The sequence below is a fragment of the Microcebus murinus genome, chromosome 2, assembly GCF_040939455.1.
Source record: "Microcebus murinus isolate Inina chromosome 2, M.murinus_Inina_mat1.0, whole genome shotgun sequence".
Taxonomy (NCBI): domain Eukaryota; kingdom Metazoa; phylum Chordata; class Mammalia; order Primates; family Cheirogaleidae; genus Microcebus; species Microcebus murinus.
Genome location: NC_134105.1, coordinates 115,040,219 through 115,053,695, shown reverse-complemented (window position 1 = coordinate 115,053,695; position 13,477 = coordinate 115,040,219). Strand labels below are relative to the sequence as shown.

Genomic DNA, 13,477 nt, shown 5'->3' with positions numbered 1-13,477 from the left:
TTGAAGTCTGGGCTTGGAGAAATTGCCCTGGTGACTTTGGGGGCCCGTGGCTCTCCCCTTGTGTCTGCCCTTCAGCCTGGGACAAAATAATCCAAGTTCAGGACTTCCCTTGGTCAGCAGAGGGTAGATTCCAAGGAGATCTTGCTGTGCCTGCTGCTAGGTGGCTGTTCTAGAAAGTGAATCACCTTCGAGTCACTTTCTTTGGGATCTAGCTCTCTCCTGGCGAGGTAGTGTCTTTTTTGCGTGTGGCGGAAACAGTGGTTGCCTGGTCCCCCTGGTCTGCAGTTTACAAAAGGCCTTTCATGAGGCCTGGGGTCCTTCTCCTGTAGTGGTGGAACTCACCTGCTGCAGGCCGTCTGGCTGCTAGGCCCCGGCCTGGGTTCCGCATGGGAGTGGAAGGAGCGGAGGGCACGCTCCCCTGTGCGTTCTGCTGCTGACAAGTGCAGGTCACAGACTCTGCCCTCACTGCTGGGTGGCATTCCTAAGGCTGAGGGTAGGTTAGGTTTTCTATATATATTCTGTATATATATTTTTTCTAGCACGTGTCTAGTTTTTGAAGGGACCATGTTTCTGATCAACTAGTACATACAGAGGTAGAATAGCGCAGAGAGACCTTTTCCTCTGGGATGGGTGGCCAGGAAATTGGCTTGGAACCCAGGGGTGGGAGAATGCTCTCCTGACTGCACTAGGCTGGGCTAGATCTAGGGCGGGAATCCTGAGGCCTCCCCAAGTTCCCACTGGCTGACCCCCGACTAGGTAGAATATAATAGGATTTAATCTAAATCAATCTAGAAATACTGCATTTCACAAAAGGATTGTGTTTCCCCCCCTTTTTTTAAAAAACTGAGGCCCATTCATTTAGTCACCTACCAGACAGACACTGCACGTCACCTACCAGACAGACACTGCACGTCACCTACCAGACAGACACTGCACGTCACCTACCAGACAGACACTGCACGTCACCTACCAGACAGACACTGCACGTCCACCGTGCGCAAAGCACCAGCCCAGGCGCCGTGGGCAGTAACGCCGAAGTGTTCACTGTAATGCAAGGAGAGACACCTGCGCGATACAGATTCTAATCAGTGGCAAAGTGAAGCAGTGGTTACAGAAAGAATGGTGGTCTCTCCAAATAGGGAGTTAGGGCTGCATGAGGTAGGTGACGGTTTGAGCTAAGTCTTGGAGGCTGTTTGGCAGCTAGAACCATATTTTGCGTATTCCGGAATTCGAATTTTCCTCGATTCAGCTTGAGAGAGGGTGTGGGCATGGGGAGGGAGGGAAAAGAGAACCACCCCCCCACGGGCATTTTTAAGGAAATCCGCTGTTAGTGTAGAAGGTCAAATCCCCAACTTCCCCCACTGAACCCAGGCTCCTTAGCTGTAAACTGCCACACAGTGGCAGGCCCGAGGCCTTCCTCAGGGGACCCCATGGACAGTGGCAGGTGGGACCTTTGGTTACTTGTTGGTTTAAATATCTCAGTCTTGTGTCATCTGGTGTTTTTTTTTTTTTTTTTTTTTTTGAGACAGGGTCTCACTTTGTTGCCCAGGCTAGAGTGAGTGCCGTGGCGTCAGCCTAGGTCACAGCAACCTCAATCTCCAGGGCTCAAGCAGTCCTCCTGCCTCAGCCTCCCGAGTAGCTGGGACTACAGCAATGCGCCACCATGCCCGGCTAATTTTTTCTATATATATTAGTTGGCCAATTAATTTCTTTTTATTTATAGTAGAGATGGGGTCTCGTTCTTGCTCAGGCTGGTTTCGAACTCCTGACCTCGAGCAATCGGCCCACCTCGGCCTCCCGGAGTGCTAGGATTACAGGCGTGAGCCACTGCGCCCGGCCCTGTCATCTGGTTTTGACAGGACCACTATACGGCTGTTGCCCATCTCTGCTGGCATTGAGATTTCCACCTGCCTGGGTCCTCGTGCTGTGCCACAGGTACCAGCTTTCTGGTTTGGGGCTGTTTTGACCCAGAAGGCATTGGGAGGGCCACACTGCAGGGCACATAACTCAACACCTAGCCTTTTCCCTGGCCAGGGGCATCAAGACTGGAGATCAGGACCTTAGCCACTAGGTGGCAGCAGTGAGGCTGTGATGAGCCAAGGAGAAACCGGACAGCGTGTTTGCTTCATGCTCTGCACGCCTTTGCCATGACTGCAGTCCTCAGCCTGGGTGACCTTGCACCACCTGGTTAACCTGCTTACATGTGTGACCCTCATTCGGGTTCACAGGTGCTGCCACTACTCCACTGCGTGATGTCAAGCAAACCACTGCTCCTGGAGAAGCAGAGTTGAGCATGAGACAAGGGCCATCTGGTGCCAGTGTTCTTTGATTCTCGTTTGAGGAGTTGCTGGGTGGTCTTTCTGCAAAGCATTGAGCAACCAGTGAGCCTGACTCAGTATTTGCAGTAGGCCAAGGAAGTTTGGGTTGGGACAGGAGAGGGAGGACAATCGCTTTGATACAACGAGAGATTGTTAGTCTGTTTAGATTTAACTATACGAATATTCTGAGATGGATGCCTGCAGATTAGAGATGTACCTTTGGATGGACCATCGCATACACTCACGACTGTGTTCAGCCTCGGGCTCTGGCTTCGTCCTGTGTGGAAGGAGCTGTGAGGGTGACGTGGCTGTAAAATAGGAGGCGAGGGACTAGCACGCACGTGTCGAGCGCCTGCTGTATGCCTGACCTGTGGGACCTCTGAGCGCTTGTTCCGTGCGAGGCACTGTTGGGTGCTTCCAAGTGCGTTGTCTCATTTCACTTCGGTGCGAGTGTGACAGAGCAGAACAGCGCAGGGTGGGTGTGGTTGTGAGTTCATGCCCCACGCTGCCGCATACTAGCTGGGCGTGGGACAAGTTACCTGGTGTCTCTGCATCTCGGTTTCCTCATCTGTGAAAGGAGGTTTGGGAATGATCTCTTTCTATGTGGGCACGCACAGAGGTCCAGGGAGGGCTCCCTTCGAGGCTGACGGTGTGGGTCACAGAGGAAATCCTTGAGCAGCACTCAGCACAGGACCGGGGGCGCAGGGGAAGCAGAGCCCCTGGCATTTTTTTCTCAGCAGCTCCGTGAGGGAGGAGCGCATTGTTGTTTTACACGGATCTTTATGACAGGAAGTGAGAATCTTAAAAAGGTAACCGTTATTACCCTAGATTGGAGGTGTGAAGGGTTGCTGCCATAGGAATTGCCATGTTTGTTGTACAGCACAAAAGGACTTTCGGGGAAGAAGGGGTGTGGTGAGGAGGGGAAGGCAATAGAGAGGAGGGAGGAAAGCCTAAGCAGCTTTTGAAACGCAAGAGGTTTGGGGGAGCAAAAGTGAGCTTTTCTATTAAAAATGCCTGTCTTCCGCGCTACTGGCCTGTTTGCACAAAGATAAAATAATTCTAAGTGTTGCCCTGAATGGCTGTCGAACCCCAGGGCCCAGTGTAGAGTCCCAAATCACAGCACAAATTCAGCCTTGATCTTCCTTACAGCCCAGAAGGGACATTCTCCCTTGGTTGCTAAGGACAGCTCTGTCCTGCAGTGACAGATGACTCCTTGGCTGTGGCTCTTGGGTTCGCAGAATCTGTAGTCCTCCAAGCCTCTGAGGGAGGGGGCAGGGCAGGGTAGGAGTCCAAGCTCTACCCACAGTGTAGAGGGAACCCCAGGCTTCAACCCTCACCCTGAGGCAATGGGAAACGGCTGTGACCAGCCATTTAAACCTACAAGAAGGAGCAGAGGCATGCCATCCTCGTGGGCTGGGGAGAGGGGATATACAGAATCCAGGATGCCTAGGGAAATTGGGGTCTCAAAGTGAGTTAAGTCAGAGTCAGGGCCAAACACCAGGTCTAGGCCATGGGCGGAGGGAAGGAAGGAGCAAGCCTTATGGCTCAAGGAGGATGAGGGATAGTTAAAAGTCATTTATAGCGGAACAATCCGGCTGGCTTTGTTAGATAGGCAGAAAGAACTATTGTAAACCAAGGAGCTTGGGAGATAACTAATACCTGCTGGCCAGACCTAAAAACACTGAAGGCTCAAGAAAAGTGATTGGATTCACCGGAAAGTATCCAGTAAATACTTTGGATTCCAAAGTATTTCCAATATGTTGAAAAGATTCCTTTGAAAATATCAAAGCGCAAGCTCAAATATGCACAAGATTACAAAGAGCACAATTTTTGTCAGTGTTAATTTTAGGAGAATATAATACACAGAACCGTGTTCGTTTCCCTCAGAAATATTTTCCTGAGCAGTGTCAATAGCTTAGGAATTAGAAGCCACTTGTGTTTTTCCTTTGGACACCACCGTTTTGAAATACCACTGCCACAAATCACAGGCCAGCAGCCCCCCTGGAGGAACAGCCGCCCCAGGGACCATCACAGGCCCGGGCAGGCAAGGCCACGCCGCCTGTAAACTTAAGGGACACGCCTGTGTTGTGCTGATAATGACTCGTAGATGCAGAATTGGTTAAAAACCAACCTTCATAAAAATGAAAAGCAAAAAACCAAGCTAATCCTGAAATATATTTAACTTGAAGTCTCTGGATGACTTTTTTTTTTTAAAGATTTGAAAAAGTTTAGGATTATTATAAGCCAATATTTATAAACAAGTAAAAGTGTACTTAGAATAGTTTTGTTTACCTGATTAAATGTTTTTGGTACATGCACAGCTGTGGAAATTGTGAATTTGTACTTGGACTTGTGATCTGTGGGCTTTGGCGGGAGCCTCTCCTTTTCCCTATTTTCTGCAGCCATGTCCCTATTGCTGACCTCCCTTCCCACGAGGTGCAAAGAGGAAGACTGAGCGGGAAGGGGCAGACGTGCAGAATTGGGAGAGGGGGCGGGGGGAAAGACTCCCATACTAAAGTCACCTGGAGATATCCATCCAGGTGTTTTTCATAAATTTCCCCAAGACAATTAAATTCATACAGTATTATTAAATGACCTGCTTCTCACCATGCCCAAGAAACACTTTAACCCAAAGTTTTTTTTTTTTTTTTTTTTTTTTTTTTTTTTTTTTTTTTTGAGACAGAGTCTCGCTTTGTTGCCCAGGCTAGAGTGAGTGCCATGGCGTCAGCCTAGCTCACAGCAACCTCAAACTCCTGGGCTCAAGCAATCCTGCTGCCTCAGCCTCCCGAGTAGCTGGGACTACAGGCATGCGCCACCATGCCCGGCTAATTTTTTCTATATATATTAGTTGGCCAATTAATTTTTTTTCTATTTATAGTAGAGACGGGGTCTCGCTCTTGCTCAGGGTAGTTTCGAACTCCTGACCTTGAGCAATCCACCCGCCTCGGCCTCCCAGAGTGCTAGGATTACAGGCGTGAGCCACCGCGCCCGGCTTTAACCCAAAGTTTTTAAAGGAAGTTTAATGAACATCAGTGCTGTATCTGTCTACCTAGATAAAGATATATTCTCCATCCCATAATCAACGTTAAAGACAGGGCAAGTGGCAGGTTATCACCACCTTTGAGACTCAGAACCACCTAAGGGCACAAAACCTACCACCTTTACTTGACCCCCTCACCTGCCACAACTAAAGTCATCTTCCTTTTTCTGAGTGGGTCGGTGAGTCTTAAGGTCCAGGTGCCTAACTTTCTAGGCTGTCCGCCACAGACACTGAGTCTTGGAGGCGGCCAGGACTTGTTAATTCTGCCCGTGTAGATTGCATTCTCTTTGCTGCTTCCTGACTGCTTGTCCGACATGCCCTACTGAGCAATAAACAATACCAAAACTCTCTGCAACATTGCTGTGGGCAGGAGACCTAGTTCCTCTGACAAATTCTTTTTTAACAAGTAACTTTCTTAGAGCAGTTTTAAGGTCATAGCAAAATTAAGCAGAAAGTCCAGAGTTCCCATAGGCCCTGCTGCCACATGCGCATCCTGTCTTCCCCCATCAACATTCTGTGCCATGGTGGGTAAGTACCATTTTGATTTTCTTCCATTGCTTTTCCTACTCCTTGACCCCACTGAGCCCTCCAGTAACCCGTTCTGTCAGCTTTCCAACACCCCTCCATAGTATATACATGTTAGTTTGCTACAGTGGAAGAAATGACATATTCTGTGCCTACAGTACTTGTTTCAATTATCCTGTACAGCCCTTCAACCTCCATGGCTTCATGTGGCCCCAACACAGCCCTTATCACATAGGTGGGGCGAACATATCCTCACTTTAGGGAGACGGAAACAAACCCAGAGAAATTTGATGGCTTGAGCAGGGCACATAACTAATTGGGAACCAGAAGCTTTCCAGAAATCATGCAGTAACCTATTTGGCTAAAGCTGATTTCTTTATCCCTTTGACCATTTGCCATGTTTTCTAACATAGATACATACGTGCCTTTCTCCAGGTAAGAGGTATACATTGAGATGTTGAAGTCCAGTTGAACTTCCTGAGTGACCTGAAGAGTTATTTTTCCTCTATACAAAAAACTAATCTGTCTTCTCTCAGCAGCAGGTGGCTCTGGGCTTGCCGCCATCTTGCAGGGATGAGAGATCCTGCTTTCTGTATGGAAGAGGGATGCTCTGCTTGGCTACACCTGTGAGGCCATTTGTGGCCCAGTCAGGGATTCTGTCTTAGTCTTAAGTGTCTTAGTCCCTTCTCCCTAGGATATTTAGATTCTTGAAAATAATAGGAATATTTCAACTAACTGCCAATTAAGCAATAAGAGGTATATATTACTTCCAACAAGTAATAGGGCAGCTGTTATAGCAAAAACAAAAGCCTCAATAGAGAGGCTCAGGGTTGAGAATGACCCTGGCAGACCATCAGATTTGGTATTGGCACTCGCCTTTTAGCTACCGTGTGCCATCACTGATGGTCTGATATCCACCTCCAGAGTGTGCTCAAGGCTGGTGCTGCTGGTGACGGACTGATGGACGAGGTGTCACATGGATCTATGGCTCTGGCCTTGACAACCCCAACATTTTCTTTCTTGTATCGGTGTTTTCATTTTGGCAGCATTGGATGGCTGTCTCAAGATGAGAGCAGTGATCAGTGTAAGCATGCAATTCAGTTTCTTCTCCAAATGTTGGTTGGCAGGGAGGTACAGTGAAGACAGTCACTGGCTGGACTGTAGATCACAGAGAAGTTGCTGGGGTTAGTTTTTGTCCTTCACAAGTAAGATGGTTTCCGAGAGCTCACTGATTGGAAACTCAAAGAAAGACACTTCCCTAAAAAAGCATGAATCAATATGCCATCCCAGAAACTGTAACAGCAGATGCTAAGTGTGTGTGTGAGTGAGACAGAGAGAGAGAGACAGAGAAAGTAAAAGTGGGTGTGCCTTTGAAATCATCCTTTTGGACCATTAAACACTGGACACATCACTTTGTCGTGCTTGCTTTTTTGCCTCCAAGGTATCATGAGGCAGCAAACTAACTCATTCCCACCTGGCAGGTCTGGCTTCTGAAGGAGGCTTTGGGCATCAAGAAAGTAGCAAAAAGACGCCACGGATGTGTAATGTACTATGCTCATTCGGATAACAAGAGGAGGAAAGAATTTAGAAAGTATATACTTTGGTACTGAGAAAAGATTTAATTTTGTGAATGGATTAAAGAAGACATGTGAGCATGTGATCAGATTCGGGGAAAGGCACCAACAGAATGAAAATTTAGGAGAGGGGAGGGAGAATGACTGAAGGGTTAGGTCTGCAGAAGCAGTTTCAGGTCACAACCTATATGACAACTAGGCCTCAATGTAGATGACTTGAATGGATGTGGATACTATAGTTAAGGAAGACCAGAAATTAGAAGACTGGATGGTCAGCAACTTGCAGTGAAATCTAGAATTTGGAGACAGAGGCAGGCCTGAAGCCAGTGCCTTCAAGACTAGTCTGTGCTAATATGTAAACTATCCATGGTGCTCTCAGTGATTTTTGCTTCAAGCCTCACTCCTGTACTTGTGTCGTGAGGTACCACTGATCATGAGAGATGATGACTGGAGGTGAAAATAAAGTACAGTCAGCCCTGGAATGATATGAGTTGAACTATGCGGGTCCACTTATACGTGGATTTTCTTCTCCTGCCACCCCTGAGACGGTAAGACTAATCCCTCCTCTTCCTCCTCCTCCTCAGCCTACTCAACATGAAACCAGTGAGAATGAAGACCTTTATGATAATCCACTTAATGAATAGTAAATATATTTTCTCTTCCTTATAATTTTCTTTAGTAACATTTTCTTTTCTCTAGCTTACTTTATTATAAGAATACAGTATATTACATATAGAACATACAAAATATGTGCTAATCAACTGTCTATGTTATTGGTATGGCTTCCAGTCAACAGTAGGCTATCAGTAGTTAAGTTTTGGGGGAGCCAAATTACATGCAGATTTTTTATGGTGTCCCACCCCAGTGTTGTTCAAAGTTCAACTGTACTTTCTAAAAAGGGAAATGAAAAAAGCCCTTCTAAAGAATAGAGAAAAATAGTCCTCTTATGCTGCAGAAAAGATTGGAAAATGTGGGTCAGAATAGCAAGGCATCAAATAAAAAGTCAAATTCAGGGTATCTTAAAACAACCAACTTCTTTAATTAGAAAGCAACAAACATGCAAATGGCAAGTGTAGAAATTTATTTGAACCAATATTTTCACTATAATGAAAATTACTCTTCAACATTGATCCAAGCTCCCACATCTGAAGGTTAGGGGAAATATTGCACTTTGCATTTTCTAGCACTCCTCATACACGGCAAAAAGTTTTAAAAACATTTTGCTAGTTTTGTTTTACACACGCTCCCAAATTCATGCACACAATCATTCCAAACCAATGTTAGGTTATCCCCTCAAAAGGGGAAAACTCCAAAAAACCACAATCTTAAAATTGCACTAAAGCTCTGTAAAGAAAAAAATATAATAAATGTCTTATACAAATTTCAGAACATCTAAGTGCTTGCCAAAAAGAGTTGATTATTCCTCGTCCTCATTTTCATTCTCCTGACCAGAGCCTTCTGATCTGTCACCCTCCAACCGGTCTGGAAAACAGATATGAGGATCACAAAAAGAAATACTTTTAGTATTACAATTGTAAATAATTTACAATGCCTTTTATTTAAAACTGATTAAAATATATATAATTCAACACATCAATATGTAAAAATCAGTTCATTCATCACTATGTGTAGACAAGTTGTTTTTTAGAGGCAAATAAAATAAAGAACATAGTATTATTATTTTTGAATATGCATGTAATTCTAAAACATAAAAATAAAAAAATACCCACCCCTAAAAATCCTTATATATTATGTTCTACTGCGGTAGTTTTCAAACAGTGTTCTTTGTTTGCACTCTAGGTCTAAGGGCGTATATCAGGTGCTACTAAAAGAAATGAGGCGGCAGCTGTGTGACAGAGAATATAGGGATCACCACTGAGGATTTGTGTAACTGTTTGTAAAAAGAGTTTTTAAAATTAAATACTATGTTCCAGGCATTGTGCTAAAAACTGAGGATACAATGGTGACCACAACAGATGTAGCTTCTTGCCTCAAGGAGCTTATCTAGGTTAAATACTCAACTGAGTACACGTAATTACAAACTGCTGTGAGCGAGCACAGCCTGTTCTCTCAAGTTTTCATGATTTACACTTGCTATATTCCTCTGCTTGGGACACTTTTGTCCATTCTTTGGCTACAATGATTCTGTTTACTCATCTCAATACAACTGTTGCCCCTTTGTGAAACTTTTTCTGGACTTTTTCAAATACCCCATCTATAAAATTATCAACTCCCTCCCCCCATGTTCCAGAATATATAAATATTTTTTTAAGAGACAAAGTCTCACTCTGTCACCCAGGCTGGTGTGATCATAGCTCACTGCAGCCTCGAACTCCTAGGCTCCAGCAATCTTCCTGTCTTGGCCTCCTGAGTGGCTGGGATCACAGGCATGAGTGACTGTACCCAGCCAGAATATCCTCTATGAACTTTATAATGATGATCCTAATTGCAGTAAGAGTTGTTTGCATGTCTTCTTACAGACCAGACTGTTAGCTCCTGAAGGGTGGGAGTTATTTCCTTTTATCTTTACATCTTCAGAGCCTGGTATAGGATGTTCAATGAAGGTTTACTGAATAAATGAATGTAAGTTTTATGAAGGTAAGATATATTACAGTAGAGTATATGAAGTAGGCAACAGCATAAAATCACTACCACCACTAGGATGAACTAGGATGTTTCTGCCTCAGAAACACTTTCCCAAGGTAAACATGGAAATATTAAGGTAAGATGTAAGGGAAACAGATCAGTTCCACTGTCAGTATCAATTATCTACAAAGGCTTAAACACTACCACTGGATGCGAGGTTAACGGCACCAAGGACAAGATACGGCAGCGAATATGTTTAATGTCTAAATGAATTAGATTAAATCTCCTGTATGCAGACTTCAATCCAATGTCAAACCAGTAAGATTACGTAAGATTTGTAATCTTAATTATAAATTTCAATTATTATTACCATTATATAAGTATTTAATACACATTTGTAAAATAAATGAACAAAATAAGATTTGAATAGACCTTCATAGATTAATAAGGAATCTAAACACAGCGGAAGAATTTCTGACCAATAAAAGGCTACCTAAAGGATGTTAGTTTTAAAAAGATTACATTATTTTATTGTGTAATGTACTTTCAAGAGAGAACCAAATATTAAAAGTTGCATGAATGGGAATCTTGGGTATGATTAACTATTTCAAGAAATCTATTTTGTCATATTAGTGAAGCATGAGGAAGCAGTATTAGCCTGTTTCAAAGTTTGTAGACTTCTTACCCAAATTTCTTTTGGTTGTTAGACTATAAATGAAGATAGGAAAATAAAAGGTTAAGAAAAAATGTCACAGTCTTTAAATCAGGGTATTGTGTAGTAGAGGTCAGAACTCTGCAGTCCAAGGCATGCCTTAAAGAGACAAGTGAGGGCCCAGAGTCTCTATGATGGGTCACAGAATAATTCCCAGTGGCTTCTGGAATGAGGAGGGCAGAATATAGTTGTTCTATCCTGAAATCCAACTCATTTAACTACTGTATAGCCACCTCTCTAAAAATGTAAACCCAATTTCTAAGAAAAAATTAAATAAAATCTGTTTGCAAAGTGCTACTGAAGTAGTAAAACTACAAAGCAGTAACATACAAATCTCTGGTTGGCAATTATGGACCAAGGAGGTCTGAAGAACAATGTATTTTTTTAAATGAAAACTGGAAATAAGACTCGCTTCTATATACATGAGTTTTCAAAAGTAGACAACACCAAATTTCTTTTTCAAATAAGGTTTACATTTGTGGAAAGGTTCCTTTTATTTTCTACTGGAATAGTTCTTCAGAATTATTTTTGGCTGGGGAAGAGATGGCATGAAGAGATACTAAGTTTGCAGGGGGGAGATGTAGATAGGAAAATTATTCCCTAAAGGAAACTTGTACTCCAAAAAATACTGTTGTTATATTTTTTCAGGCTATCATTTGTAAAGAATTTATTTACTTTATTAAGAAAAATAATATAAAACTCACTGTTGGGTAGAGATTTGACACCAGAAGTTCATTTATTTATCAAAGGATTCAACATTTACTAAGCAACTATTATGTGGCAGGTACTTTTCTAGGAGCTAAACATCCATTTGCAAATAAGACAAACTAAGTCTCTTATTTTCTAGAAGCTTACTTTCTAGAGGAGGAAGGTAGGAAACAAATGTATTTTTCTCTAATCTGTAATATGAGAGCAAATAAATGAAAAGTTAGAGTGATAAGTACTTGAGGAAAATAAAGCAATGAACAGAGAGTGACTGAAGTGAGAGGGAAGATCTAAGGAAGACACAGAAAGCAACTTTAGATGGGTGGCCAGCGAAGACTGGTCTGAGGAAGTGACACTGGAACCGAGACCTGAACTGTATGTGAAGTTCTGGAGGGAAAGTCTTTCACAGAGAGTGGAAACAGTAAGTGAAAAGGTCCTAAATGTGCTAATAAGCTTGATAAATTTGATGAAGAGAAGCCAATATGGCTAAAATGTAGTGAGCTAGGAGAAAGCTGGAATGAGTCAAAGTCAGAGGTTGGCAGGGTTCAGGTCATTGTAGGACTTTGTAGACCAGAGTAAGAAGTCTAGGTTTTACTTTAAGAGCAATGGGGAGCCCCTGACAACTTTAAGAGGAGGTAATATAATCTAATTTATGTTTTAAAAAAGGGTTCAGCTGACTAAGGTCCATGGGCAAATCCAGCCTGCTTTTGTAAATAAAGTTTTATTAGAACAGAATCACTACTATTCATTTACATACTGTATGGCTGTTTTTGCATTAGTGGCAGAGTTGAGTGGTTGCAACAGAAACCATGTGGCTTATAAAGCCTAAAATATTTACTACCTAGCTATTTAAAGAAAAAGTTTGCTGACTTGTGTTTTAAAAGGATCCCTTTGGCTGCTGTGTGAAAATCAAATTGTATGAGAGCAAGAGTAGAGGCAGGGAGACCACGGGTAGATAAATATTACATATATTCTGGAATGAAGTTAACATCACCTGCTGATGGAGTGAATTCGTGCACGAGTTGGTTAGCGAATGTGAACTTAATATGGTGACAGGCTCTGCAAACCCATCATGGAGAAAGAATAGCTATCCTATGCCAAGGTCCAGAGGTATTAAGGACAAATGTCAAGAGATAATACAGGGTTTTCATAAGACATGTTAACACATTTGGACTCTATCCTAATAACGTGTGGAGGTGCAGGAGAATTTTAAGCAGGGGAGTAACTTGATCAGATTCTAAGATATTCTACAAGATTCCAGAATGATCCACATACACCATCACCATCTTTCCAAAGCCTCTCAAAGCTTCTAGGGATATCATTACTGCCTTTACACCTCAAGAAGTGGCCTAGACTAGAATTAGTGCATTATTTATGAGAATAATTCTGGTTGCTTTTTTAAAATGCAGAAGCTCAAACCCTATCCAGATAAAATGAATCAGAATCTTTAGGGGGTAGAACTCAAGTATTTATAGTTTAAAAGGCCCCATAGGTGATATGAAGAGGATCCTTCATTAAAAATCACAGTTCCAGTAGGAAGAAGGTATCTCACATCTATTCCCTGGACCTCCCAAAAAGCCTTTTGGAGTAGTGGATGGGCAGAGGTATCTAATGGATGGCTTGTGCTTATTTAACCAAAGCCCATTCTTAACTCTCCTGAATATGTACACATTATTGTGCTCAGACTACAGAATACTGAAGGGAAAGAGAGGAAAAGAGTAGCTAACTGACCCATCAAATAACTAGGTATCTTAAGGATAAAAGCAGCAGAAATATAAACTCTTTTATTCTATCTAGTCTTTTTCATAAGAGAAACAAGAGGATAAGCTGACTAAGCCAACTAGAAATTATCTATTTTTGATTGCTGGCAAAAAGAAATGAAAGAAAGGGAACTTTTATATTGTAAAACATCTTATCTAATCCTAAAATCAAAGGATAATAGTAGCTGTTGACTAAGAAACCACTGCCACATTAGCACCTGTTTAAAATAGATTCTTGCAGAACTGGAAAGAGAAAA

The 13,477-nt window shown here is 42.9% G+C and overlaps 1 protein-coding gene across 5 annotated transcripts in view; it reads right to left on the bottom strand.

Moving 5' to 3' along the window:
* Positions 1-8,476: 8,476 nt before the first annotated feature.
* Positions 8,477-13,477, bottom strand: part of DCAF6 (DDB1 and CUL4 associated factor 6) — a 132,466-nt gene continuing 127,465 nt past the window's right edge. For all 5 annotated transcript variants that reach the window (XM_076000362.1, XM_076000363.1, XM_012783873.3 and 2 more), the window contains one exon: positions 8,477-8,939. In XM_076000362.1, the coding sequence (XP_075856477.1) occupies positions 8,875-8,939 (65 nt within the window). In that variant the 3' untranslated portion in view covers positions 8,477-8,874. The remainder of the gene's footprint in view (positions 8,940-13,477) is intronic.